Raw genomic sequence first — 27917 nt, 5'->3', positions numbered from 1 at the left:
CATGCATGTTGGCGAACAGGGGAAATGGCCGACCCTCCTGGAAACCTGTGCTATCGAGGTGTTTCAAACCACCACAATTTGCGCCTCTCACGATGACTGCAGGATACCAGGACACTGCCATTCTCCACGAATCGCTCTTGACATGAGAGACATATATGGGGGATTCAGCGTGTTGCCCAAACCCAGGGCCGTCGCAACAGCAGTCTAATCAATATTCATACACTCTATCTCTAGCATGTCGGAATTTGTTAACAATTCAGCAATATAGACTCCCAAACATGGTTGTTTTATATATGAAAGGGGCTCTAAGAGGAGGGCGGACCGAGGATTCCAACTTACTCTCTTAGAACCTCTCACCGTTCTCCAACCTCTGGTTTCTTTCGAGTCCTATCACCTCTATCTGTTGTTTCTAACTTCAGTTGTCATTGAACCTAGTTTCTCCTACTCCCTCCCTTAGATAATACCCTTTTCCCTGGACCTTTCGTTTGCGACGCCCAAGCAAGACCAACCACCGTCGAACACAGTTCTGTGGAGCTTGTGTACGGCCGCGCCCATCGAGAAGACTCCGACACGTCGACGTAACAGACATGACTGCCACCACCGCCTGTCTGGTTGCCGAGAAAGCCGGCGCTTTGCTAAAGATTTGTGCGAATGTGTTGACGATCACTGCCACATGTTAAGAAATTCGGACATACTTCGTAGTATCCCTGTAAAAATAGTGAATCATTAGGCGCGACGAACCGGGGGGAGACCCTGTTGCTTTCTACTTTTGCATGCCGAAGATCCTCGACTATGGTGGGGTCAGTCCATTCACAATATGGATGCCCAGAGCAGGATGTGCGACTGCGAACAGCAGACACCAGCATCAACGCCGAAACAGATCTCTTCATCAAAACCCTTCGTGATTTTCCTCCTAAGATATTCCCCATTCGCTGCCATTGGTCTTTACATCATATCCTAATCACGAAAGAAGAGTTTGTATCTATGAGGATATATGCTTTGCAAGGGTCCAACGCGGAGGCTTGTGAAGAACAGGGAAACGCGGCCTGCCCTACGTGGATGTATTCTCGAAATCTCGAGGATTGATTTCGTCTGAAACTGGCTGCGGAAAAATAGGCCCTCCAATTGGGTTTCTATAAAGACTCTCTCACCTTGACTCAGAACACTCCTAACCTTCGGGTGCATCTGCCGTGGTGACCTGGTAACCCTCAACCGACCTCAAATCTAGAGCCCTTGCAAGATAAAGTTTCCAAGGGTTAGGGAACCACTTTATACCCGGATCTTCACTATCCACATGGAATACTCGAATCAAAATAAACCCATTATCCGGGTCACCATCACACTCTCGCATCTATTGACTCTCATTAGCAAGGAACACAAAACAAAGTGAACGTCGAGTTTAAGAGAGACGTACCTTGTCGACTTGGTTTTGACTGACAAAGAAGGCATCAGAGCAGTTACCTAGGGTAGCCTTGACCTCCAGATGGTAAGTGGTGCTGTTAGACCAGTTGGCATCGAGAGGGATTCTGCCTCTATGGAGCATGTCTCTGAGAAGCCCGTTGTTGTCTCTATAAGTAAAGTCCGAGAAATGTTTTTCACGCTCTACAAAACGAGGGAAGCCCTCTTCCACACGCAGCTTGCTGGTCCAGTTCTCAAAGTGCCAGTCGGCGATATGCTTCTCGAATAAATGGTAGACCTTTGGCGATTAGTTAAGAACGTTGAATTTAGTATGATGGTAGTAGGGGCATACAAACGACTCGCCGAGGAACCCAATCTCTCGGAACCAGATATCTTGCACCGGTCTGGGCTGAATTGTGCCTCTAAGTTGAGATCGACCAGGCGACGGCGACGGCGACGGCAATGGCGATGATGGGGGCGATATATAGGCTCTAACCCTCGGTCCATTGCTAGTCGAGGTACCCCCCGACCCAGAATGAAATCGCGCAGATGATGGTGATGGCCTTTGGCTACTAGAATACCTACTAGAGGATTGGGAATAGGCCGCGGTTGCGGTGTCCTCGGAATGCCTTGATGTCTCTCCACCTCCCTCGGGTGTAGACTGGTCGTGGGCGTCCGCCACGAGTGAGTTCGATAGCTGGTAATTAGCTGCTCTGCGAATGACGTTTTCTACCCTCGTCTGGTGTGAAGGAATCAACTCTCTCAAAGTACGCGGATAAAGAGAGAGGCTCGACATCGAGGCCAACACGACTCTGCCTTCTCCGTCAGAATCCGTGGCGTCCTGTTCCTCGCCCTCCCCTGAACTGCTCCCATTTGACTCGGTGGAATCTTCGTTGCTGATGAGATTCTCGCTTCGCTCGATCGGACCGGAGGTATTCGTGGTGGTTAGGGTTTGGGTGTCGGAGAGTCCATCGTTAAGTTCATCCTGAGCGAATATGTCATGGCTCTCTAATATTTCTGAGAGCTCGTCTATGGGCTCGCTCAGAAGGAGACTGACGAGCGGGCGGTCCTCAGCCCTGATCGCAAAATAGGCAGAGAAAAAACCCTGTAGTTTGAAGTTAACTCTGCTTTGTTTCCGCCGCGGTACCTCCCGGAAGTAAACGTCTATTTTATCATCTTTCTCCCGTATCGTAACCAATTCGTTGTCTTCTTCAACTACGACGTCGTACAGCTTCCTGATGAGCGTGATAGAGGGGACAGACCATGCATTCATGGTCCAGGTGGATCTGGCCGATCCTGTACCACGGGCTGCGGCTAGACTAAAAATAATATGGGCATAAATAATTGAACCACGTTTTTCTGAACTACGGGAACACCTACTTTGCGATAAAGCTGATTCGAGCTTTGAGATCGTCCTCCTTTGCTAGATCGCGAATAACCGTGCCTCGACATTCGACAGACTCTTTTACGACAGCGGAGAGAAACCTGCCCTCGCAATTGAGTGTCTTGAACACATTGCTCAAACGTCGTACCACCTTCACCGGGAAGTCGAGGAGGTGGACTTTGTCCTGAAAGGCTGCGCCTAGCGTCGTTGTGTCTGGGATATACCAGCGTGTATGGTCCCGTAACGAACGCAACTCGACGACGTCCAAGGACCCCATGGAAACCGGAAAGACCCTTGCACTCTTCAAACTAACGGCATCGAGCGGAACTAGCACATGTCCTTTCGCAAGGTAGTCTTCCAGTAACAATAGAAGTTCCGTGCAACGGGGTACAGCGCCGTTATAGTATCCGCCGTTGGACAGAGCGGATAGTTCTCTCACAACGTCCCCTATTCCGGCTGCGCCAACCTGTAGGACCTGATAGAATAGCCGGTTGAAGTCTGGGTAGAGGTCGCCAAGTCTGATAACTTGTTGTAGAGCACGCGGCGCAGTCCACACACATGCGCTGTGGCTTGTCCACATCGGAATAGGTCCGGATACGTAGACAAGGGGTGTACGGGAAAAAGCGGTTCTGTAAATTCAATTAGAGTCGATAAATTCAGTGCAGAATCATCAAAAATGTGTGTCTCACCGGATGGTCGACCAGTCGTCGGCAGACCGAACTGTGTTCAGCGACCGGTAGATCCTATGGACCGTCGCCTCCCTGTCAACTCCGTCAGTAGACAATTTATGAAGTGCTTCGAGTTCCCGTAGCCTAGCAGCTGTTGAAGGAGCTACCAGGATGCCGAACTCGGAAAGGAATTTCAAATTCCCCAACTTCGACACTCGCAGGTCCGCGAAGTCGAGATGCGGACACTCTTGTTGGAGCTCCTTCGTTGGGACCGCCAAGCCACAGAACGGCCTGATGGTCCCATCGATGCATCGCACATGAAGCTCGTTTAAGGCCAGATTAATGTGATCCCTAGTAAATAATTGGCCCGCTTTTTGTTTCATGTAGAGTTTCAAGGCTATCAGCAAATCTGTCATATCAGCGTCGCGAAGGAAATTCCACTCATCGGTGCGCCGCCCTGAACGAAAAAGCTGTGGATGTTCGAAGAAGGCCGCATTCTTGGACAGCAGAAGCCATTGGTAGAATGAACGTGTCGTCTCCTCGTTTCCACAGCAAATTGTTGTTTCGTACCGATCATCAAGAACGGGGAAGGGGTTTTTTGGCGAGTTCCTGTATTTGGATACGAGACCAGATTTGAGAGCTGGGGTTATGATGTAAATCGCAGTCCTGCACACAAAAGATGTCGTGCCATTCTTTACAAGAAAGGCAATGTCGGGTGCCCCGTTCTCGTTGAAGAGCCGTCGATGCTTGAACAGATAAGCTGCGTCGGATATGATGTCCTCGTGGGCGCGTGTTAACAAGGAGGTAGAACTGCGAGAATGAAGTTGAAGAATGAGATCGCACACTTGACGTGGAGCATATTTCTCAATCCCTAGAAAGCTAAAGAACTTCCTTCTCATCTCGTCTTTAGCTGCCTCGTAATCCACGATTAGAATGCTAACGCCAGTCGGGATATGCTCCCCTGCAGAGTCGGAGGGGAGGTAAAGGTTGCTTGCGTTTGCGCTAGTCCAGGATCCGTCTCGCAAGGGAATCATGGGGATAGTTCTAAGGCCTTCCCTTAGAGCCCGAGGAGCATCACAGAAGACGGCGGCAACTTGTCTATGCCAAGCGGCGGGCTGGGCTTTAATTGCCGCCGCTCCCTGGAGCCCCACCCAATAGCGGAATTCGCTGTACAATATGTGTATGTCCAGCGTCTTGACACCGATTAAAGCAAGCTCGGTTCTGACCTCATCGTATCCGAACGAAAGGTGCTGCTTCCTGATAGAGGAGATATCGAAGAGCGTATTGTTTTCAAACCGAAACTTGGGCGGGACGTAGTATAAGCTGGTTGGCATTTGGCAACCAGCTACCTTCTCCTGTGATTCGAGAACCTGTTTAGTGCGTAGCACGTCCAAGATGCTTTGGTTGAGGGCGTTCCAGAATGAAAAGCGATCTGGGTTGTGGAGGATATACTTGGGCCATTTGTAGAACAAGTCCTTTCTGGACTGGCCCGCCGGAATAGACGTGAATTGGAGAATCATGTCAACGAAAGCATCGCAAACTCCTTCGCGAAGGGCGATATTCCATGGCGACTGATATTCGAGGCTCTCCCTGCTTGCGACAAGCAGAAAATCGGCATGGATTAGGAACTGTTGACCGAAGTTGAGCTCCATGAACCGGCAGGCATCCCAATAGAACGAAGAAGACATGGGAACTTACCCGAAACCCGAAATTACCAATCGGTAGGAAAGCGTACACATTTTGAAGGTCAATTCTCGGGATATCTCCCGCGTAAGTAGGAAAAGCAAGAACAATCTCGGAAGATGTGATTCCCTTCCTTCGAGAGTCGGCCGGCAGATTTTGCAAGTCGTGCCTCTTCACGATGTACCCATCTCCAACTTGCGAACCCTCCGACGAGATTACCGCCGTTTCCCATTTTACAGCATCGTTCCTATAGTTCCTGTACAGGACGTAGGCTTTGGGCGGTCTTGGGGTAACAACCCTAATCCGTTTCAATTTTGAGAGGAAGATTAGAAGCTGGGAATCGATACTCCTCAAATCATCGAGGATATGGTTGTAGACCCCATCCTTTAAGTGGAGGAGAATCTGGGTGTGGCCTGATATACGATCTGCGGGAGGGAAAGGTGTAAGAATGGGAAGTATCATGCCCAAAGGCCCGCTTCGGTCCAACTTGAATTCGTAGAAGCCACTGGCGATTTGGACAACATCGGCAACCTTGAAGACGGATTTGAATCCGATGCCCTTCTCCCCGATATATCCCCTTTGTCCCGAGGCAGTAGCTACGGCTCGTTTAGTGCTCTGTCCGACCCGCATCAGAGCATCCAGTTGGTTGAATGTGAAGCCGATTTCATTGCAATCTGCTCGGAAGAAGTTTTTGCCGTCCTTCTCGTACAGCGTCAATTCGAGGGAGGGCGTAACACTATTAGGATATGTATTGTCGTCTGCGTTCTGGATCAACTCAAGAATGAAATGTGTTGGCGTCTGATAGAGTTGATCGGAAAGCCTATAATACGTTCAGTACTGGTTGGACTTGGTATTGACGAGGGTACAGCACGCGCACATATCGAGGGCCGCATCGAGACTAGATAATATCACATCCGAGTTGTGGAGCTCGTTGTTCTCGACACCCCGCTCAGACCGAAGCCGCGCGATGTCGGCATCTGCCTGAAATTTGGTCGTTGGTGGGATGCTTCCCATTCTTGGTCATGAACAGTATGGCGTAGATCGGTTCTTTTGCGAGCTTCTTGGAGAGAGTGCAAAATGTGTAGGAGAAAGAAATGGATGGATGACTGGCTACTTGAGGGTCTGCTGCCTCCTCGGACGAGCTGCCTCCTTTTGCTAACAGGCCATGCCCACGCCACAACACAGCCCGTTCTACCTTCATCTCCTGCTTTCGTTTCATCCGGCTGCCTATTCTAGCCGGTTGATAGCCAAGGACAGGTCCTTGTGCAACCATCAAGACCCCGCACACACCCCACCCGAACTTCCAACGCTTTAGAACAGCCAGCTATACTTCGTACAGCCACAAGAAATCCGTTGCCATCTTCTTAATAATGGATACCGAGGTCGACATTAAGCTGGATGTACATGCATGTTGCCATGACGGCATTCGACTCGGGCAGCAACTATTAAATTGACCTGCCAAAAGTACGGTAAAATACGAAGCTGCTGCTGGCACCACTTAGGAACTAATCCTTAATGTACTGGCCTTACGTCCACCCACAATCATGTTGTCTTGGAGATCCAAATCACTTCTTAATCTCCAGAAAATAGGAAAGAAAAATAAGACAGAGAAGGAGAAGAGAAAGAATACAAGCACAAAAAAAAAAAAAAAAAAAAAAAAAAAAAAAAAACATACAACACCAGGGATTCGCTGGTCGTCACCGACCCAACTACTAGTCTGGCGCTTCACAGCTTGTGTACAGGGGAGCGGACGGGACCCTCAATATTCTGCGAGCTATGGTCGTATGTACTTTGGCGATGTCTGTATCCACTCTATAAAGGGGAAGGTGTGTCCGCGAGGTTGAGTGATGATGGAGAAGTGGTGCGTCTTTGGTCCTTGGACCTGAAGACTAACACCGCTTGATAAATATTTCAGAATTGCATATCTCGGTTAATGTTGAACCTTTTAATTGAAATCGCTATGCTAAAGCTAAAGAGACATTGGCTATTTACATATTACGTAACGGGGCAACATCTTCACCTTCCTCTTGCAGTTGGGTTAACAAAAGGACACCTTCAACAATGTCCGCACATCAAAGAGGCCTCATCCGCCAGATTCAAAGCCAATGCTGGGGATAAAACTGCCAAGGAGGCTTCCTAGGCTCTTAAAACACCTCACCATGAGTTCTCCACCCAGGGGACTCGGCACGACAAGCGCCCTAGCTTCAGAGCGGATCCATATCCTTGGCGTGGGAAACCTCGGCAAGTTGATCGCACACTATCTGGTAAAACACGACCCCCAGACTCCGGTGACGCTCCTCTTCCACCGGCCAACTCTAGTTTCACAATGGGATGCGGCGGGCCGTGAAATCGAGCTTGTGTCAGACGGCGAGGCACAAAGAAGTGGAGGGATCGATAGCGAGCTTCTCGGGGGGACTGGGGATGGAGCGCCGATTAAGAACTTGATTGTGGCTTGTAAAACCTTTGTAACGACTAGTGCACTTGATCAAGTTAAGGAGAGGCTTGGCCGTGATTCTACCATTCTCTTCCTTCAAAATGGCATGGGTATGAGTTCGACATGTGGAGCGCGGAATTGGTGATGGACTGTGTGTGCTGACTATAGAAAATAGGGACGACTGATGAAGTGACATCAAAGCTCTTCCCCGAGGAGAGCTCGCGTCCGCAATATTGGGCTGGCATATGTGTCGCTGGTGTCTACAACACGAATCCGTTTTCCATTGTACACGCTGGAAAAGGGCCCCTTACGCTCGGACCTGTACCAAGCAGCTCGACGGAAGACTCACCCGACCCTAAAGGCAACTTCATGATCGAGAAGCTAGTTAGCACGACTTACCTCCAAGCAACCGCCGTGTCCGCAGCAGAGGTTAGGAAAGTCCAGCTTCTCAAGTTAGCCGCAAACGCCATCATCAACCCCCTCACGGCTCTCCTCAACTGCAAGAACGGAGAACTTCTTGACGGCGGGATAAAACAAGACCTCGTGAATCGCCTAGTCACTGAAATGGGGCCCGTGATACGAGCTTTGTTGCCGCCGGAACAGACGGAGACCAGCGGTGATTTCTCGGACGAAAAGCTGCTCGCGTATGTGCAGATGGTGACTGAGAAGACGGGAAAGAATACCAGCTCCATGTTGCAGGATATTAGGCTCGGAAGAAAGACGGAGATTGATTACATCAATGGGTTTATAGTGGATAGAGGTGAGGGCTTTGGTTTTTCATGCCCGAAGCACGCTTTTTTGGTGGATCTGGTCAGGAGTGCGTGGACCATAGAGGATAAGGAGATTCCTGCGCTATTTCCGTAGCTGATATGGATCAGCCTGTCAGGCGATGGTGCCTGAGCAAAAGCTGGTGATAATGTTACTGGAAAAGAGTACTCGCGAGAAATTCTTGAGTGAAGAACGCATGTGCATGTGCTTTTATAGGTGTACGCACTTTTCCCTCCAGGTGGAGGTGAAGATCCTGTTCCCAAGCTCCACTGTCCTCGTTCGGCTCGACGATCAACAAGTGCAGAACGGCCAGCGCTTTTGCAGTCCCTTCATTTCAAGCCCAACGAACTCCACGCCGTTGCCGCTGTGGACAACCACGTCGAAGCTGGAAGCAAGGATGTCTCTGAGCAGGGGCACCAAGCAGAGAAAAGCTCGGTGCAGTTTCATAATGGTGATAATGGGCACCTAGTGATAGCTGGAACCCAAAGCTATCCCTCTCTTCGAAGACTTCAGCAGAGCCATGGGATTGGGAGAAATGTCGAGTAAGCCCCAACTATCTCAGATCCTCCTTTTTATCAGCTTCTCATCGCAGTTGGACACACGAGTTCCTCAGTCTCTGCAATAGCTTTCGTGGATTGGCTTGGGAGCGGGATGTCATACAGGCCTCTGAACGCCTACTCTACCCTGTAGCCCAGTTGTGTCTTCGAAATCATACGAGCATGAAGTTCAATTAACCCTGACTCTTCCGAAGTGTAAACCCCTTCTATATAAAGGCGGCTGGCCCCTCCCCACCCTTTCCTCTTCTTCCGAAGTCATCGTGCCCTTGTCGGAAAAAGAGGGAATCTCATCATAACCAAAATCCCACACCACATCGGCCTGCCTATGTCGCGATCTATCGATGCAGCTCCCTTGAGAATTGCCTCTAGGCCTTGGTGGTAAGTTTCGTGGTCATGGTCGTCTTTATTAGGCTCGAGGAGCGGACCAACACCCTCATGGACTGCCTCTACCTGTTCCCTATGCAGGCTGTAGCTAGCTTCTTCTTGAAAAAACCTTGTGGCTGTCACTTTCAACGAGGTCGATCACTAGTCTAGTAGTGAGAACGGTCCACGACTCGAATCGTTTGAACGCCTCAGGATCTACTGTCGTAGGGTCACTGTCGACTCTAATACACTAGCAAACACAATATTCATTACCTGCACGGCGATGCCATTCCCGTGAGCCGCAAGGTGGTCTGCAACTAGAAGATGTTGCTAAAGAAAAAAAATAGGGAAAAGGCAAATAAATCGGATCCTTAATACCGCTTCGGAATCCCGTATAGAGATTAAAATGGGGCTAGAAACTTCACAGGTTCAAATCAAGCTACCAAAGACCTATCGAGTCATGAGCCGACAGACAAATGCCTGGATCGCCGCTCTGGGTCGGGATGAGGTTCCGGGAACTCGATAATGTGTACTTAGGAATTCCCAGCGTCAAATCGAAGTTGTTCGACCCATTCGGTAAGGTTGTTGTCTGTAACCTGGAACGTGGCTGGAGCCGACTGAGCGAGCTGTTGAAGCTCCATTACCGAGATCTTCCACTACTTGCAAGAGTCTTCTCTTTAGGCTTCAGCCATTTGTAGCTGTTTTCTTTCCAATCCATATTCATATCCTCAGTTTCCAGTTCCTTCGCGATGCTTCCTTTTGCAGAACGCTCTTTATCCAGACCTCATCGATTTTGAGCAACCATTTGGCCCATCATGCAGACGAAACACTCGATATTGTGTACGATGCTACGGATATTGATGCGGACGATAAAACCAGCACTAGGCCTCGTGGCGCCGGGAACCAGAGACACAAACGCGTGCATAAGAAAGCGATGGATAGAAGGCATTGATGATGACTCCGAGGTCCTTAGATCTGGGCCCTGTCTAGGCAAGAACGCAGTCTGATCTTGCCAGGTTGCACGATAGCTTCAGCTAGTTACAAAATACAACGCGTAAACAACTTGATGCAAACCCCGGTCACTCGTGCTCCACCAAAATCTTCAACCGCTTCTGCTCATCCTCAACCAGCTGCACTTTAACCTCCTCAGCCCTGATACTCAACTCAGCTTCCGTAACACCCCCAACCGTCCGGCGCTCCCCAGAAAGCAGCACCAGAGGCAACACACTATCCTTCCAAAGTGGTATAGTCCTAGACTTCAACATCGCCGTAAGAAGCGTCACCAAACTCAACACCCAAATCATAACCGGCAGCGCAAACCAAGGCCACTCAATCCGTATAAATATCCCCATGGCATTCGTTGTTCCTTCGACCACATACGGCTCCTGAGTCCCGTTCTTCAGCAAGCCCGCATCTCGTACAGATTTGGTCATGGCCGCACTAAGCGATCTGAATGCGCAAGCGAAATTGTCATCGGGCGTCGGACACGTCGTGCCGTTAAAATCCGCGTAGAAGACAGCTTGCAACGCGTCATTTTCCCTGGAGCTGGAGCCCACAGATGGAATATCAGTAATGCGAATGGCTTGATTCGAGTCGTATGTAAAAACCGATCCCATCATTTGCCCTCCAAACAGGTCAGGCCCGGGAGCATATGTGATCGCTTGAAGCCATTCTGCAATCAAGGTGAAATTCTTGCCTTCGGCCCAGGGCGGGGAGAGGACGATGGGGCCGGGGTAGTTGTACTCAAACTCTGTCCAGGTATCCAGTATTTCTTCAGTATACACGCCACGAGAAACGGAAACCTTTAACCGAAGAACGCATGGAGACAGAGCACATTCAGATCCAATAAAACGGGTATTGTTTTGCAAAAGATGGTTACCGTTGTTGAATTCATTTGGGTCTTGGCCACCTCCCAGTTGGAACGGGGGGACCACCGCACGGATGGATTGGTAGATTTTTGTTGGCCAAGTGATGTTTGTGAGGGCGGTGGCATTCATGGCATCCGTGGAGTTGACGACCATGTAGGTTGATGAACCCGGATAGTCGGGGTCGGCGATGTACCAGAGGCTGAGGGCATCGTCGCCACCTGGAAAGGAAACGGTGCAGGATTGCACCGTGGTTTGGTTGTTGACCGGTTTGCAGGTGCGGTTGAGTTGGGAGGATAGGTCGGCACAAGTTGGGCGGAAACCGAGAGTGGTAAAGGGAGCCCAGCTGCAGTTACCAGTGGGACAGTTGAATTGTGGTTGAGAGAGGACTTCTTGAGTCGGCAGGAATAGGGCGGTGACGGCGTTCGATTTAAAAACGAGGTCGGGCGTCCATGCTGGTAGGTTGAGCCAGAGTCAGTGATGGTGTCAAAGTGAGGGGATGAGGGTATCTTACTCGACGAGTCCATCTTGGGGCCGAGGGCCGCGACGGTATCGGCTCTGGACAACCACGCAGTTCGGGCGACGTCGACATACTCGGCATCATAGAAATGGACGATCTGTTGAGCAAAAGGACCGGCAGCGACACCGATGATGATAGCGAGTGCTCCGATAAACGCAGCGTTCCTGATTGTCCATGAATAAGTTCTCGAGACTTCAAACCGGCTGGGAGAGAGAGGGACGTACCGCCCCTTAAGGAACCAAGCCAGCAGAGCAGCACCAGCCAAGCCCCGGGTTCCAGTGTCAAACGTCTTGTAATCGACAAGGCTTTTGCCATGCTCCGTGAACCAAACCCATTTCATCTGGGCCATGGCGCTTGTAGCCCCGTACAGAGCTGCCATCTTGGACACGACAGCGAGGATCGAGATCAGCGTGTTGAAAGACAACGGACCCCAGTCGGGGAGCCTCTGCCCGTCATACCGCTGAAGGATGTACACCATCGCAGCTAAACTGGCAGCCGAAACGATCAAGGCGAGCAACTCGAACAGCCAGCTTCCGGCAAGTCGCTCCAGGAATGTCGGCTTACGAGGGTGGTGGGAATAGGGTTTTTCGCCAAGGTGAGGATCCGCGTCTGAGTCGGTGTGGGCTTCTAGCGGATTCGGCAGAAGGGGATCGACTTTGGGCCTGCCCTCCGCTGGGAGGAGGCGTGAGGCCTCGGCCGATGTTGGCTGCCGGGGGGAGGTCATGGTTGAGTTTCGTGCCGGCGTATTCGTTCGAGTCAACTTGAATCAAGAAAGCCATTTGGTCCTGGGGGTAAGGCCGTGGGAAGGCGTGTATTTATGTTGTCAATTACAGGCGCGAACATGGTCTTTTCTTTCTTACCTTTGCTTCATCCCAATGCGTCAAGCGTTGGGACTGCGAAGCTAGGACCACGGGCCCCGGCCAGGAGGATCGGAGCCCCATTTCTTAGCTTGATGTGTTGTCGCCAAAGCCACCCCCCAGCCCTAGGAAGGAAAAGACACCATCCCCAAAAAGGCAATTGCTCAACTCCAATCATATCTTCGCAATCTCGACTTGCAGGAGCTTGGCAACAGAGCTAAGACCGAAGTGGGATTCTCCGCTCTGGTAGAACGGCGACCTGTCACAGGGTCTCGGCCGTCTCATTCTCGCATCTAGACTCTTTTGACGTGCACCTAGCGGTCTGCTTTTGTCTTCTCCCCCAGCTGAGCATCATGCCCCTAATTCTTTCAGCGCAGAGTTAGCTATCAGCACCCTATAATTCGGTGGACATAGGACACTATCTTGATCTACCCTCTTTCCAGAATTCGCGCTCAGAAACTGCTCATATAGAACATCATGTCTGTTTTTGTAAACTATGCCGGCCCTAAGCTGGACAAGAAGCAAAATCAGCTTGTCAGGTCGCAGGTCATGGTCTCCGTCCGTGACCAGCAAAAACAGGCCAAAAGCAAGTCCAGCCACTCCCCCCGATCGAGAAAAGCTCATCCGATGAAGGAGGTTATGTGAAGGTGGACGGCATCTGACCAGCTCTTATCAGAAACGACCGACGTCACTATCCGGAACTTAAATCCCCGTCGGTAAGTTCCCATCTAGCAAAGTACTCGCCTCAGAACAAAGAGGCGCAACCAACGTAACGCCGTGGCTTGCGGTTGGCCCTCAGCATTGTCCTAGTTGGGAAATCCAGGCTCATTTGTCTTGTTTCTCTCGCAGATTGGCCCCGGCTCCAGACCAAGACACCCCTACAGAAGTCTCCGAGGAAGCTGCCGAGCAGGCCCAGCATGCGTTGGTCTCACCGCCCACGACCCGATCCAGCAGACTGGCACTCAATAGGCGATGCGAACGCGATGGGATCATTGTTCCAGGGTTGGCAGCGCGAGGCTACCGGCCCGACCCGTACGACCTACGCGGCGCACCCCCGAAATCAACGCACATGACGGGCATCGACGCACGTACATTCCAGGATTACCTATCTCGGTGCGCGTCGTATTCATCTTACCTCGACGAGGCGTTTATTCTCGTTGGATTTCAGCAGCCGAGTTATTTCCGCCCTGACATGTCCAAGTCGGCTTGTATCTACATTGGGTGGTTGCTGACGGCCGGTGTTCTGGACGCTGTTCGAGCGTCAAAGGAGATATCCTATCCGTACTACGAGTACCAAGCTGTGAGGGAGTTGCAGAAGTTTATTGATGGGGCGGGCACTAGGGATTTGCATGAGCTTGTTTATCCAGTTATTATCTTGGGGATGTTTGAGGTACATCTTTCCACATGTTTGGAGAGGGCAATGCTGATCCGGCAAGATAGATGGTCCGGTTCAATCCCCACGCCGCAACCCATCTCGGCGCCGTTGAGCACTTCATAAAGTCCCGTGGTGGGCTCAAGAAGATGCCGGACGTCATGCAGCATCTCGTTATTATGTGAGTCGAGTTCTGCCCCAAGCCTTCCCTTCGATGACATGTCAAATACATCGCGAGTCTAATTTCATGAATAGGGGAGACGTCCTTGAATGCGTCTGCCTCGGCACACCCCTGGCCTTCAATAACCTCGGTCCCTGCCCGACCATACGTCTCAAGACCACAGTCGGCGTTTTGGCTGGCAACCATATCTATTCTTGCCCCCTTCTTCTTTGCGACGACGAGGACTTTTCCCTCGCAACGCGGTACGTTGATCAAGCCATTGTCGTTCAGCTGGTACGCGTCCTCCAGGCTGCCAGCGATTCATTCCATCGGTTCTTTGGCTTGGGCACGCAGAGTCCCTTTCAGGGACTCGACCTAGCTACAGACCTGGATGCCATAGCGGACAGTCCGACCGCCACAACTAATACATCAGGTCTCTTCTTGAAGACGTGTGCTTTGGCTGCAAGAATCACACGCAGAACGCTGTCGGAGAGCTTGAATGGTTTTGATGACGTTGCCAATAAGTTTGATGTTCTGGAGATTTATGACAATGCTCGTTTTCTTGGGCTGAAGGCGTGGAAAGGGCTGCCGTACGTCTATGTTTGGGTGTATGTTTTCCTTTTTTTTGCTCTTTCCTCTTCTTTTCTTTTCTTCTTCTTTTTTTTTTTTTTTTTTTTTTTTTTTTTTTTGTTTTTATTTTTTTATTTATTTATTTATTTTTTTTCCTTCTTTAATCGTGTTTGAACCGGTGCGCTGGACTGACATTGGGCAGGAATCTTATCGGCTTCGCTGCCTCAACGGGCGAGCGAATGAGATCGTATTTCGTCGCCGAGGTTGTACGCTGCGCGTTTAGTTACGGGTGCTACCAGATGGAGATTTTTCTAGGTATGTCAGTTCCCTTTCAATCTCAGTTTATTGATGAAACAGGACGGTAGCTAACTATCATATATAATCCAGCTGTGCTGAGAAATTTCCTCCACCTCCGCAACACTGTCGCCAGTCGTAAGATTGACCTAGCCTGACATCGGAAAGCGATAACGATCTTCTTAAGATACTTACTATATATTTATTTATTAAACCAATTTGAATTTAAAATAAATAAATAAATAAAGAAATAAAAAATAGATAAGAAAATATATAAATAAAAGGATAATATCTTTATAAGCCGATTAGAGCGTTAGTAAAATAAAAGGTCATCACTTCCTGTCTGCAAAATTAATCAGTTCTTTTTATTTTTTATTTTTGAAAAAAAAAAAAAAAAAAAAAAAAAAAAAAAAACAACGGCATAGCCTTTCCCCCTGGTCCGCTCCATGTATACTTCTTCTCCCCGGAAATTTGATAAGAGTTTACTCGGACGCGGTCGGTCAAATACTAACAAGCCAGAGAGGATCACAACACCGCTACAGAGCCCTGAATCTCTCCGGAAGGATCCACTTCGATCCTTTCATGTCTTCAGCCCTAAAAAATCGTTCTTGGCCTCACCGCCCGTCGACGACAAACTACACGACAATTACGCAAGGTTTTATGCGATAGGGTGACCTGGCACTAAGGATCCTGCATGTTTGGACGTGTCGCTTATTGGGGGGGTTGGGTTTAGGTTGATGACTTCGAGGAAGGAGTGAGATGACCCGGGTATGCCCGAGAGGATTCCCATCTTCTCCGTGATGAGCCGGCTTCGGCTTCCTTCTACCTGGCGGAGCTCACGCGAAGCGATTTTCAATTTCGCCGCCTTTCTTAACTGCCATCAATGCGGGATACAACTCAGCTATCAGAGCTCTATTATATTTTATCGGAATATTTACTTCGGCCATCGCCCCCTCTGGATGGCATTAGGGGCGCAATCCGCGGCCTCGGATGGGTTAACTCGCTTCTTAGAGGGACCAAACGTTGCTGCCGTTGGGCCTGTCTATGGAGCTGCTTATCGCCCTGGGCAGATTGGACATTGATGGAAGAGGGATATCAGCTGGGTACCAGTCTTGGCCCAGACCCTGCATGGTAGCTATGTTGATTTGGAGTTATCCCGCTAGACATTCTAAGATTTTGGATTTCCCTAGTGCTGATCCGCGTGGGTCTTCATCCGAGACCGCCATTGCATGGTTCCGAGGCCCTACAGCCAGCCCCTTTACTCTCACCATCCTCTGGCGGAGTGTCTGCTCCTTCGGGCTAGTACAGGGGCAGCTACAGCCCTAAGAGGGGCCCCCACGAATGTCTGGTCCAGGCCAACCTTGTTGAACCTCACATGGCTGTCAGCCCTTCGGTCGTCGTTCGGAGCCGGGGTTCTGGACCCTTGACCGAGTCCAGTGCCAGTGTGCCTTTGGACTTGTTAACAAATGTATTTAGATTCTGTCTCAATTAGGAAAATGCTGTGACCAATCAACAACCATAGTCGCGTAGCGCGAAACTCTGCCACGACCGTCGGAGATTAAGGTATAAACGAGGAATTCAAGACCAGCCTTGAACCTCCTCAGAAAACGCTAGGCCATGCAGTTCGGGTCACTCACGATCCTCAGCTTACGGGCGGACTGCAGGGGAATCTCGTACAATACAGGAAGAACTTGATAGGGTAGTATTCCGTCACCAACGTCTTGAGGATCTATCCTGCTTCGAGCTTGTTCCGTCATGAAGCCGGACGATGGCCCGTTTTGGGCAGTTGTCCGGCAATTGATTTGGCGTCCAACCAAAGACTCGATATACCAGTCTCCTTGGGTCGACATTAACATAAAAAACGCGAACCCTCCTCTCAGAACTCAGAACATGAAGGGACGAGTCCGTCTTTCCAAGAGACCAGGTTATTACAGCAGCTACCAAGGGTTGCTAGACAGTGATTGTGGTGGGTTCTGTATGTCCTCATCGACTACGTCTTTAGTACAGTATTAACGGTGCTCGCAGTTCCTTTTCCCCAGCAGACTTGACACCCCCTGATCCAGGTTGTTCCACTGGCCGAGGACTGCAAGAATCTACGCAAGATGGCCATGCCCTCGCCTCCTCGATGGAGCACAAATATTCCGCTTGGGGGTCACTGGCTATACAGAGCTATATCTATCCTGCTGACAGTGCTCACGGTCCTGACCCCCTGCGTGTCTGCAGACCCGCCAACTGCCCTTCCACAGCGTGCCACGGAGAATGACTTGAAGTGGCAACCGGCTCTCGATTACGATAGAGATGGTTGCTATAACGTACCTGCTATTGATGCGGAGGGCAACATTTCCGAGGGCCTCGACCCTAATTTCACTACTGGACCGGCGGACTGTCGTGACGAGTCGGACCTGGATAATAGCAATGCATACTCGCGCCAGCGCTGCAACAGTGGGTGGTGTGTCTATCTCTACGGCTACTACTTTGAGAAGGATGTTGCTATCGAACACGTGGCCAACCCTGGTCATCGCCATGATTGGGAGCATATCGTCGTCTGGGTCAAGGACGACAAAGCCGAATACGTCGGTGCATCTGCCCACGGCTCCTACAGCCTCCGACCGGCGGACGAAGTACGTTGGGATGGCACACACCCCAAGATAGTCTACCACAAGGATGGCGGTAGTACCCACGCGTTCCGCTTCGGCAACACAGACGATGACAACGTCGAGAACCACAAGGGGGTGTGGGTCAGATCTCCTCTAGTCTCCTATAATGGCTTCCCAGACGGCATTCGGGACCAACTCTTCGCTTATGACTTCGGTGCCGCGACAATCGCGTTCAAAGATGAGACGTTTGCGAGCAATCTTGAGAAGGCCATGCCCAAGATTCCTGTCAGCCAGGACTGTTCGCAGTGGGGGGCATGTCACACGGAGTTTGGGGATGCTTTTCTATTTGATTATGGCCTGGACGAAGGATCGCCTGGAACTCCGGACATCCCTCCTCCGCCACAAACCCCACTACCGAAAATCCGTGTCCTCCCCTTGGGCGACTCCTTGACGTTTGGCGTTCTGTCAACGGACGGGAACGGCTACCGGAGACAGCTCCATCAGCTTCTCGTCTCGGGCAGCGACAACGAGGTTGACTTTGTTGGCTCGCAGGAGTCCGGTACCATGACCGACAACCAACATGAGGGGTACCCTGGTGCCACTATTGCGCAGATCACGCAACATGCCAGAAACGTCCTTTATATGCGGCCAAATGTCATCCTCATTCATGCCGGTACAAATGATCTGCATAAGAACGTCGACGTTGCTGGTGCGCCGACGAGGTTGGGTAGCCTAATTGATCTAGCGACAGATGAATGCCCTGATGCAACGGTGTTGGTAGCGCAGATCATCATGGCCGTGGACAGCAGCGTCGAGGCTGACCGGGCCGCCTTCAATGAAGCAGTGGTTGAGGTGGTCGCCAGTCGGCAAAGTGCGGGCAAGAATGTTATGATCGCCGACATGAGCCAGACGCTTGCGCGTAGCGATTTTGTTGACGGCCTGCACCCCAACAACGGCGGCTATGACAAGATGGCTGCCGTGTGGTATGAGACTATCCAGGCGGCGAACAAGCTTGGCTGGATGAAGGACCCGGTAGCACCGGGAAACGCCCCCCCTGCTGACGTTACGCCAACTTGTCCCAATGGCTACGCGTGGCTCAACATGGGCGAGGTCGGCACCGGAATAAATTACGGCATGACAATAAAGTGGCAGAACCAGGGCCGCTTCGCTGACGGCGTGGGCGGCGCGAATGCAGGCAATGTCATTCTTGCCGATATTGATGGCGACGGGCTGGATGACTACATTCTCGTTGGTGCAAATGGGGCCCTCAACGTCTGGATCAACAACAGAGACCCGGCTCATCCATGGAGGAATGTGGGCGAAATCGCCGTCGGTGTTGACGGCGCGAGCCCCCAGAACGTGATTCTCGCCGACGTTGACGGAGACGGGAGGGTAGACTACCTCCGCGTCGATGCGGATGGCGCAGTTCAGGCTTGGATCAACACATGCAACTCACCGGTCTCGCGGAGGAGGGGTCGCGAGCTGCCTGGAGGGCGATTGGCTCGTCGTGGCGTTTTCTGTCCGATCAATAACCCCGCGCACCTAAAATGGACTCGTGCTGGTCTGATTATCCCCCATTATGACGGGGCAAGCCGAGATGCGGTTCTCTTCGCTGATACGACCGGGGATGGAAGGGCTGATTACCTCTTGGTATCCGATGCTGGCGCTGTCCGAGCGGTTTCCCTTCAAGGAGATATCATGAATCCAACACGAGTCAATCATGGTAAGGGCCACCCCATCCTCCAGAATAACGTGTGTAGACCATGGGAGCTAACTCCTCGACTCAGGAATTATCGCGGTTGGAGTTGGCAACGCAAACAGGGACAACGTCCGGTTCGCAGATATTGACGGTGACGGGCGTGCAGACTACCTCCTCGTGGGCGAAAAGGGCGACATTTCAGCGTGGCAAAATACCGGCCCAGTAGGACAACCCGTCTGGAAGAAGCTCGGCACCATCGCAGTTGGGGTTGATGGTGGACAACGCGAGAACGTCCGACTGGCGAACGTGAACAACGACCGCCGAGCCGACTACCTCATCATGAACCCCTCCACCGGGGCTCTTGATGCATGGCTCAACATGCCGGACCTGGAGGTAGTCGGCCCCAACGTTCGCCTTGCGGACATCGATGGCGACGGGCGGGATGACTACCTCTACATGGACGCCGTAGGGGGCATCAGGGCATGGCTTAATCGTGGCTTTGTGGACCATCCGGACTGGGTGTCAATTGGGCTCATTGCCCCGGGCGTTCCGGGGGGGTCTCGCGAGAGGATTAGATTGGCAGATATGGACGGTGACGGCAGAGATGACTACTTAGTCGTAGCGGATAACGGCGCAGTCACAGCGTGGTTCAATAAAGGGTACACCGACCATCCCGCTTGGAACTCAGCGGGGGTGATTGCGGTTGGCGTTGATGGCGCAACGCTAAACAACGTCCGGTTTGCCGACATCGACGGCGACGGACGGGCGGATTATTGTGTGATCTGGAATGACGGCTCCGTCAGCGCGTGGCTCAACAAGGGCGATGCCCGCAGCCCGACTTGGGAAAACCAAGGCAAGATTGCAGTCGGCGTGGACGGTTCAGCGCGTGACAACGTCTTCCTAGAGGATCTCAACGGTGACGGCAAGGCTGATTATCTCATGGTCACGGATAAGGGCGCTATTTATGGCTGGCTCAACACCGGCACAGATCCGAAGAATATCGTGTGGAAGAATCAGGGCATGGTTGCGAGTGGTGTATCGGGCGCAACGCGGCAGAATATCAGATTCGGGAACCTAGATGCCGATGGCAAGTTTGACTATTGGCTGATCGACGACGCCGTGGGTGCAATGAATGTTTGGATTAACTCATGCGTGTAGGCGGGGTTCTGAGGACACGGTATTGCGCAGAAGATGTGGTTGAACGGAGATTAGTCGTCGAATCATAGCATACTTTTCATTTGTAGATTATAGACAGAATAAGGGCTTTTCAGCGCGGTCGATCTCATGGGCGGTGATAGCATAAATTTCTCAGTCCCTACAGGTTCTTCGCGTTGGCAAATTTGGATGAACTGGGAGAGGGGAAGAGACGCAGGCCTTCCATGAAGAACCGCCTGAGAGACTGTCCCAATAATTGAGCTGGACTGAGAGGGTTGTAGCGTATGATGTGCCGAATTAGTCGTAAAAAAAATCCTCTTACTTCGTATGGAGGGTTGGTAAGGCCCGACTGGACTTGGTGGTAGTGACCACTGCAGCCGGCATCGTTGTATTATGCGTCTCCAAGAATGTTAGTGGTAATAGGCGTATCAACAACCTCGCCATTCCTTCGGTAGGTCCATTGTTCCATGCCCCAAGAATCCATAATGATCATGACGCGCGACTCGATGAGAATTCCACCCAGCAAACAGTCAGCAAGATCCTCCAGCAGCTGCGATCACTCCTAAGTAACGCTACGGCGCTTGAGAATCGATACGGTCTTCGGCCTTTCACCCAGGAGATGGCACGCATGGGAGACAAATTCACTTCATCCGATACCATCAGCGGGCGCCGACTGCTTCACTTCAATAAACCGTACGAGGATCTTAGTGCCAGGATCCAGAATCTTAAAATCTCGCCCCTCAACTGCACTCGTTGGGTTGTCAAGGACAAGGATAGCTTCAATGGCCTCATCACAGACATCTCGTACTTTGTTGATAGGTTGCACAAGCTTGTTCCGGACACCTCGAGTAACTTCACTTGCACCATGATGGAGGAAGATTTCTCCGAGGACCTCCGGACCAACAAGTTGAAGTTAGTTTGCGACGCTTCACGGTCTAGAGCAGATATATATAGTCAAGGCTGCCACGCAAAGTCCGCAAATAAAGTGCCAATCAAGGATCCATAGCCTACTGTCGTACCCCGAGATGAAGTCGCGAGAACAAAGTATCTCCACTGCTCCGTCCACGTTTGAGTGGGCCCTTCAACCGCAGCCAGACGGTTCGGACTCGGGCGACCTTTCGGCCTGGTTAAGATCCAAGTCGGGAATCTACTGGGTACGGGGCAAAGCCGGCAGTGGAAAGTCGACTCTGATGAAGTTCCTCTGGCATGATGGTCGGACCCGAAAGTTCGTGTCGGAGTGGGCAGGAAACAGCCCCTTTCTGACGGCAAGTTTTTACTTCTGGAGGATCTGGAGCATTTGTAAAATATCTGGATTTCTTGAACTTATCATTGAAAAAATTATAGCGAAGGCGATCAATCGCTGGCAAGTTCTGGTTCTAAGCAGAGGATATTGCATCTAGTTGTTAGGACCGTTCAAGATCCAGCTCAAATTGAACCTCCTCCAAACAATAGCCCGGTGGTCATCCTTCGATCCCCCGGTCTGGTAGAAATCCGTCTCCACCAGAGCACCAATCTTGAAGTCGGCTGTTTTGGTCATGCTCGAGTAGCCACCCTCGTGCCCGACGCCAGAGATCGGGGCGTCGGAGAGCTTCCGCCCGTAGTTGAACTTCTTCGCATCAGCGTCGTAGCTGATCCGGGCCCGCATGTGCCGCCGGCTGTTCTTGTCCGCCGAATTGAGGAAGATGACGCGCGACGGGCCCTTATCGTCCTTCAGGTTGTACAGGAGGGTCGAGCCCTCGCACGCTGGGTCCGGGAGCCCCTTGTCGAGGGCGAAGCCGCCGAACGAGTCGAGGGTCCCCCGGGCCACCTTACGGTAGTCGTCGTCCTTGCCGGCGCGGTCGTTGCGGTATAGCCTTCCGTCCGGGGTCTGGGCGATGGTGCCTTCGGATCCGGCGCCGCTGAGTTTCTGGTAGGACCAGGTGCGTTTGCCGGGCGTGCCGCGGCCGATGATGTTTCTCCCTTGGGCCGGGACGACAATCTCGCCCGTGGTCAAGACGATGCCATTGCCAGGACCGACGGCATCCCACGCCTGCCCATCGGGCGTGAGCTGCTTCGTCATGTCCACAGGCTCGGACCACGTCTTCCCATCGTCGATGCTTTGCGTGAGGTAGAGATGGCGTCTGCCCTCCCAAGTCGAGTCGATCTTCTTGGTCTTCTTGCCGTTGGGAAGAACATCGTTGCCGTTCTGGCTGTAGGCGCCACTATTCCAGCTGAGAAATAGGTAGATGGTCTTGCCGTCCACGACTGGTGTCGGGTTGCCCCAAGTACCGTCGCCTTTGCCCACGACCTCCTGGAGGCCTTCCCAGTCGCTTGGGTTGGCTCCGTGGTCGCTGACTGTCTTGGTCCGCTTGAAGACTAGATTGATGTCGCCATAGTCGCGGTTATCCCACCGCCGGCCTTCAGCGAATGCGAGAATGCGACCAGTGGTGGTTCTGACAACGGCAGGAATTCTGAAAGAATGGAACCCGATGCCGCTCGAGAGCTTGTCCGCGCCAGCCATGTTGGCACTGCGGAAAAGGGCAAATCCCTTCTGGTAAGGGGCTGCATCCTTGGCGGGGTCAGGGACGTTAGCCAAAGCTGTGCCTGCCGTGAGGAGGGCAAAGAGAAGCGCCACAAGAAAATTCCCAAGATGCATGGCTTGGTTCATTTTTGAGAGGAGACAGGTTGTGTCAGTCATAGGATGCGTGCGCATACGAGAATGCACAAATGTCTGCGCTGCCATCGATTTATATGGGAGGGTCTCGCGACTCCAGGATTTGTTTCATTACCAGAGCTGAGAACCGGTCTTGGTGTAATCAGTAAGCAGCCGGCATGTTCTGCTGCTTGGCAACACCTTTGACCGGAGGAAACATTGCTCCGGGTACTCATTATGGCGGTGCAAGATGAAATCTGGAGATCAAGACTTCGAATGGCGCCAGAGATCATCATTCAAGGAGTGCGAAGTCACTGCCTATACTCGCTTTCGGGTCTGGCGAACAGCCGGACAATAACTGCTGCGTTGCTTACCTACGGAAATTGTATCGAATACATGGGACCGAGGGACGGAGGAATATCAAGAGCGAGATGCCGAGCCTCTTCAGCACGACCCGGTCCAAGGATCAAAAAGCAGAAGGAGTGGTAAGCTGAGAAATTAAAGCTCCGATCGCTAGGTTCATTCCTGCTCAGTCGCGACCGCAGCCACAAGTGGCGATCCACTTCTTTGTTGAAAGGTCCCCAGCATTGGAGAAACAAGTCTAAATTGACTTACATGGGACCACCTCAATGGGCAGGTGTTCGCCACATGGAGATTACCGGTGCTGAATACGGTAAGATCATCTTTGCCAGAGAGGTTCCACGCCCCTTAGGGTCGAAGGGTCATTGGTGGAGCTGAACCCGTTTTGGGACGCTCATCCCTGGCACGCCGGAGGACCCCTTTCTACGTGAAGGAAAACGGGTTCCTGCGGGAGGACCGAGATGTGGAGAAAGGTTACAAAATACACCCAAGAGCATAGCTGTGCTGCAGAACCCGTACGACATAAGACGGTATGGCATCATGCCGTCTTACAGAACGACACATTCCAAGATATTCATCTTGACAGCTCCATGTAATCCTGGGACCGCAGGTCTTCTTCTATCCGCAGAAGATCTCCCATCTAAGCTCATCTTTGCACCTTCTTCTCGGTCCAGTGCAATCTTGAACTCATGGATCTTCTTCCGTCCATAGAGGATCTCCCACGGAGACCCATCTTTACACATTCTTCTCAAATCCGGTGCAATCTTGAGTCCATGGGTCTCCTGTCCATGGCAGACCTCCAACTTCAATCCATCTTTGCACGTTTCTCACGCTCAGTGCAATATTGAGGTCGTGGGTCTTCTTCTATCCGAGATCTCCCACTCTAGCTCATCTTTGCACCTTCCTCACATTTCAGTGCAATCTTGGGTCGTGGATCTCCTGTCTATCCATGGTAGGTCTCCCACTTCAGCTCATCTTTGCACCTTCTTACAATCGTCGTTCTTTGAGACCCAATGCGTCCAGAAATAGTAAGAAGAGATCCTTCGGCAAGGCCCTCGTCAGCCCGTCAGCGACCTGCTTGCCTGTTGGAATGTACTGGAACTCAACAGTTCCATCATTGACCTTCTCCCTTGCGAATTGTCCAATCAACTCTCTGGCGAGCCGTCACCATGCCACTTCCCCCAGCCCTCGAGGAGGTGATATGGACCAAGCGGTTCTGGACTGTGTACTTTGACATACGCCCAGACAATGAGGAGCCATGGGATCCCGAGGAGAACGTCGTCTGCGACATTTCCGTGGGCGGTGGGTATAACCTCTCCCTCAGCTTCCATCTCAAGTGCCTTTTTGAGCGCCAACTCAACTTCATCTCCCCATCATCACCAGCAAAACCTGTCGAAGTAGCCGTGACCGGCCCTCACAGCTTTCCCTACCTCCTCCGATGGAGCGAGCTTCTCCTCATTAGCCGTGCCCGCGACCCCACGTCCTTCTCGCATCCTGGCCTGGTGGTCCTCCTGCTGGCGCCCTTCACCCCCATCTGCGTAGGCGACGACGTCGACGCTGTCGCTGCGGTCGTCTCCACGTTCCTCTCCCGCGTGGGCTTCACGCACAAGGAAATCAGACTGGTCCTCATGAACATCGACCAGCGCAGCGCCGACTTTAGATGGCGTTATGATGCCATCATCCAAGGCTGGGTCATCCAGCAGTACTGCTGGTACACGACAAGCCCAGCGGCTGCACACCCATCGCGAGACGAACAGCAAGGATTTCCCCTTCGAGGACTGGATGCTGTTCCTTGCCGCCGCCGAGGAGACCATCCGCAACCGCCTAGCCCCGCCTGCCGGCGACGAGTACCCCGCCGCGACGGACCTGCCAAAGTATGACTTGCCACCGCAGCACGCTTTGGAGCTCCAGGTGCCCATCGGCTCCTCCCCGCGCCGGCTCTTCCAGAACGCGGCGACGTGTCTGCAGATGTCGCTCAGCCGGATGCTGCGCGACCTCGACCTCGGCTCTGCAGCTCTGCACATCGCCACGGGACGACCCGCACGAGACTGCCTGACGGGTCAATGACCGAGACGTCGTTTACGTTGGCGTTGGACATGCACGGGGAGCTGGACCGGTGTCAGCGGGTGGTGCGGCAGGCGCTGTGGTGGCAGGGCGCCCCTGTCGAGTCATACACGCAGGATCTGAACTTCTCGGAGTCGTCCAAAGCTTGCCCCCTGAAGGAAACCAAGAGCCAGGATGACGATGGCCAGGTCCTCGTTGTGTTTGGGAAACTTGGGGCATGCTTCTGGACGATTTACGGACTGGTGGCGGCTGCGACGGACCAGGACTCGTGCAATATGCTGTTCAGCTTGGCCTTGGATGACGCCAGGGCTTCTGAGAGCGAGGATGGATGGCGCACGCTGACGACAGCGGATGGCGGTGAGCTTAGTGTGCACGTGGTTGAGGATCCCAAGTCCTGGAGAGGGGACCTCAATACCGTCAGCCTGAAGCGCGTGACGCCGGAGGTGGTCCGGTTTCTCTACCGGCTGCTCGTCCAGGGCGGGTTGGTGTTGTTTCCGGCGCTCATCACGGCAAGGGCTGACGCGGTCGACAAGCTCCGCCAGCAGAGGCCCGAGGATAAGCACAATCCTTATCCACCGCTCGATGTCATTTCTTCGGAAGACGAGCTTTACCAGATTCTAGAGCATGGGCCATATAAGTGGTGGTGTAAGAAGGGTGAGATCGGGGAAAGCGAAGGCACCTCCTGTGTCCATTGTTCCACGTCCCTTGAATCCATAATGGGGGAAAGCCACAAAGAAGACTAGTGTTAGTCTGTATTACTCCGTGTCTTACTGGTTGACTAATTGATATTCCATAGGAGTCGTATCCAGGGCCATGTCCTCATTCTCGGAGCGGATTGTGTGATCCGGTTGGGTTACATCCGCCCTCATCGGTCCCACGGCGCCCCGGACCGCATATTTCCTATATCTTTTGGCACCGCGGCGAACGCTACCAGCAAAGACTCACCGGAGAGGAACGAACGATCAAGCCGAACTTTTCTGAAGACGCTCACTTACCAAGTACCTCCCCACACACTGCGTTCACCTACAATGACATCCTCTGAACATAACGTCCATCCGGAACCTCCCGATCTGACCGAGAAGCTCGGCGCCGCAGTCACCGTCACTACCACGGAGACGGAAAGAGGTAAGGGAAAAATAGTGTTCACCTCTTCCTAGCCACTCCGGAAATGAAATCTCCTAACCTAGCCTCACTCTCCCCGAAACAGCCCCATGGAACCGCACCCCATTCTACAATGCCACCGTCCTGGGCATCTGCAGCTTCGCCGCCCCAGGCCTCTGGGGCGCCATGAACTCCCTCGGCGCGGGGGGCGCGCAAAAACCCTACCTGGTCAACACGGCCAACGCTCTCACCTTCTGCCTCATGATCATCTCGTGCTGGCTGACCAGCGGCCTAGTAAGGTACGTCGGCATCAAGGGCGCGCTGGTAGCCGGCACAGTGGGGTTCGCGCCCTATAGCGCGGGGTTGTACCTTAACAACCGATACGGAGTGGAGTGGCTGGTGATCCTGGGGGCGGCATTCTGTGGCATTTCGGCGGGCATCTTTTGGGCTGCAGAGGCCGCTATCGCCATCGGGTACCCCGAGCCAAAGAACCGGGGCCGCTTGGTAGCTTACTGGTTAACCTGGACCCGGGCCGGTCAGATTCTCGGCGGCGCTATTAATCTCGGCCTGAACGCCGATAGAAACCAGGCGGGCAAGGTGTCGTACACAGTGTACCTAGTGTTCATTGCGCTCCAATGCCTCGGCCCCCTAGCGGCACTGCTGCTCAACCGACCCTCGCAAGTGCGTCGATCCGACGGCAAGCCCGTGGACCTGGCCATCTTCGACCAACCATGGAAGGAGTTCAAAGCCACGACGCGCTCCTTCCTGCGAGCCGATTACCTCCTCCTCATCCTCTGGATCGGCCAAGGCGTGTACTCCGAGGCTGTCTTCTTCACCTACATCGCGCTCTGGTTCAGCGTGCGCGCACGCGCCCTGGGGTCCTTCATATCGGGAATTGTCGCCGTGCTCGCGAGCTTGATCTTAGGCTTCTGGCTCGATCGCTCCACCGTCACACTTCGCGCGCGAGCCCGCTGGGCCTTCGCCGTGATCATGACTATCCAGGGCGCGTGGTGGATCTGGATCGTCGTCAACCTCGCTGAGTTCCGCCGCGTTGGGCCGGTGTACGATTGGAGCGACCCAGGGTTCGGTCGCGCGTTTGGTGTGTTCGTGTTTTTGGTCGCTGGCTTTCAGCTCAACTACAATTTCGGCATCTTCCTCATTGGCCAGATCTCTAGGTCGTCGCAGGAGACTGTTCGGCTAGCGGCGCTTCTGCGGGCCACGGAATCGGCATGGCAGGCTCTTAGCTACGGCTTGAATGCGCTGCCGGTCTTTGCAACACTGGGGAGCGCGGCTTTCAATTTTGGACTTTGGGGGCTGTCTATCGTGCCTGCGTGGCTTGTAGTTAGGAGGGTGGGCACATCGCGGTACACGCCGGAGGAGAGTGATCCGGAACGGCCTGCGAAATCCGCGTAGCCG

At 52.6% G+C, this 27917-nt stretch overlaps 7 protein-coding genes and 1 pseudogene across 7 annotated transcripts; 5 read left to right on the top strand and 3 right to left on the bottom strand.

The window, feature by feature from the left end:
• Nucleotides 1-1168: 1168 nt before the first annotated feature.
• Nucleotides 1169-6147, bottom strand: SAPIO_CDS3806 (Uncharacterized protein; the record flags this gene model as incomplete). Its single annotated transcript, XM_016786519.1, has 7 exons — nt 1169-1351; nt 1415-1696; nt 1751-2717; nt 2779-3411; nt 3472-5078; nt 5149-5953; nt 6011-6147. The coding sequence occupies 7 exons, from the start codon at nt 6145-6147 to the stop codon at nt 1169-1171; spliced, it is 4614 nt and encodes a 1537-aa protein (XP_016643862.1).
• Nucleotides 6148-7292: 1145 nt separating this feature from the next.
• Nucleotides 7293-8431, top strand: SAPIO_CDS3805 (2-dehydropantoate 2-reductase; the record flags this gene model as incomplete). Its single annotated transcript, XM_016786518.1, has 2 exons — nt 7293-7677; nt 7743-8431. 2 exons carry the CDS (start codon nt 7293-7295, stop codon nt 8429-8431), a joined length of 1074 nt encoding a protein of 357 aa, XP_016643861.1.
• Nucleotides 8432-10334: 1903 nt separating this feature from the next.
• On the bottom strand, nt 10335-12364 carry SAPIO_CDS3804 (uncharacterized protein; the record flags this gene model as incomplete). Its single annotated transcript, XM_016786517.1, has 3 exons — nt 10335-11575; nt 11635-11804; nt 11865-12364. The coding sequence occupies 3 exons, from the start codon at nt 12362-12364 to the stop codon at nt 10335-10337; spliced, it is 1911 nt and encodes a 636-aa protein (XP_016643860.1).
• Nucleotides 12365-12974: 610 nt separating this feature from the next.
• Nucleotides 12975-15051, top strand: SAPIO_CDS3803 (uncharacterized protein; the record flags this gene model as incomplete). Its single annotated transcript, XM_016786516.1, has 6 exons — nt 12975-13036; nt 13347-13887; nt 13938-14050; nt 14125-14637; nt 14802-14914; nt 14987-15051. The coding sequence occupies 6 exons, from the start codon at nt 12975-12977 to the stop codon at nt 15049-15051; spliced, it is 1407 nt and encodes a 468-aa protein (XP_016643859.1).
• Nucleotides 15052-16995: 1944 nt separating this feature from the next.
• On the top strand, nt 16996-21350 carry SAPIO_CDS3802 (uncharacterized protein; the record flags this gene model as incomplete). The annotated part of the gene is made up of 3 exons (XM_016786515.1): nt 16996-19213; nt 19278-20308; nt 20856-21350. The coding sequence occupies 3 exons, from the start codon at nt 16996-16998 to the stop codon at nt 21348-21350; spliced, it is 3744 nt and encodes a 1247-aa protein (XP_016643858.1).
• A 390-nt stretch (nt 21351-21740) lies between these two features.
• SAPIO_CDS3801 lies at nt 21741-22991 on the bottom strand (annotated as a pseudogene; the record flags this gene model as incomplete).
• A 1514-nt stretch (nt 22992-24505) lies between these two features.
• On the top strand, nt 24506-25403 carry SAPIO_CDS3800 (uncharacterized protein; the record flags this gene model as incomplete). Its single annotated transcript, XM_016786514.1, has 2 exons — nt 24506-25038; nt 25094-25403. The coding sequence occupies 2 exons, from the start codon at nt 24506-24508 to the stop codon at nt 25401-25403; spliced, it is 843 nt and encodes a 280-aa protein (XP_016643857.1).
• A 29-nt stretch (nt 25404-25432) lies between these two features.
• Nucleotides 25433-27914, top strand: SAPIO_CDS3799 (uncharacterized protein; the record flags this gene model as incomplete). Its single annotated transcript, XM_016786513.1, has 3 exons — nt 25433-26040; nt 26197-26525; nt 26608-27914. The coding sequence occupies 3 exons, from the start codon at nt 25433-25435 to the stop codon at nt 27912-27914; spliced, it is 2244 nt and encodes a 747-aa protein (XP_016643856.1).
• Nucleotides 27915-27917: the final 3 nt, after the last annotated feature.

This window comes from Scedosporium apiospermum, assembly GCF_000732125.1.
Source record: "Scedosporium apiospermum strain IHEM 14462 chromosome Unknown SEQ_SAPIO_0089, whole genome shotgun sequence".
In the NCBI taxonomy this organism is placed as follows: Eukaryota; Fungi; Ascomycota; class Sordariomycetes; order Microascales; family Microascaceae; genus Scedosporium; species Scedosporium apiospermum.
Note: the sequence above shows the minus strand (reverse complement) of the source record. Positions and strands in the feature narration are given on the sequence as shown.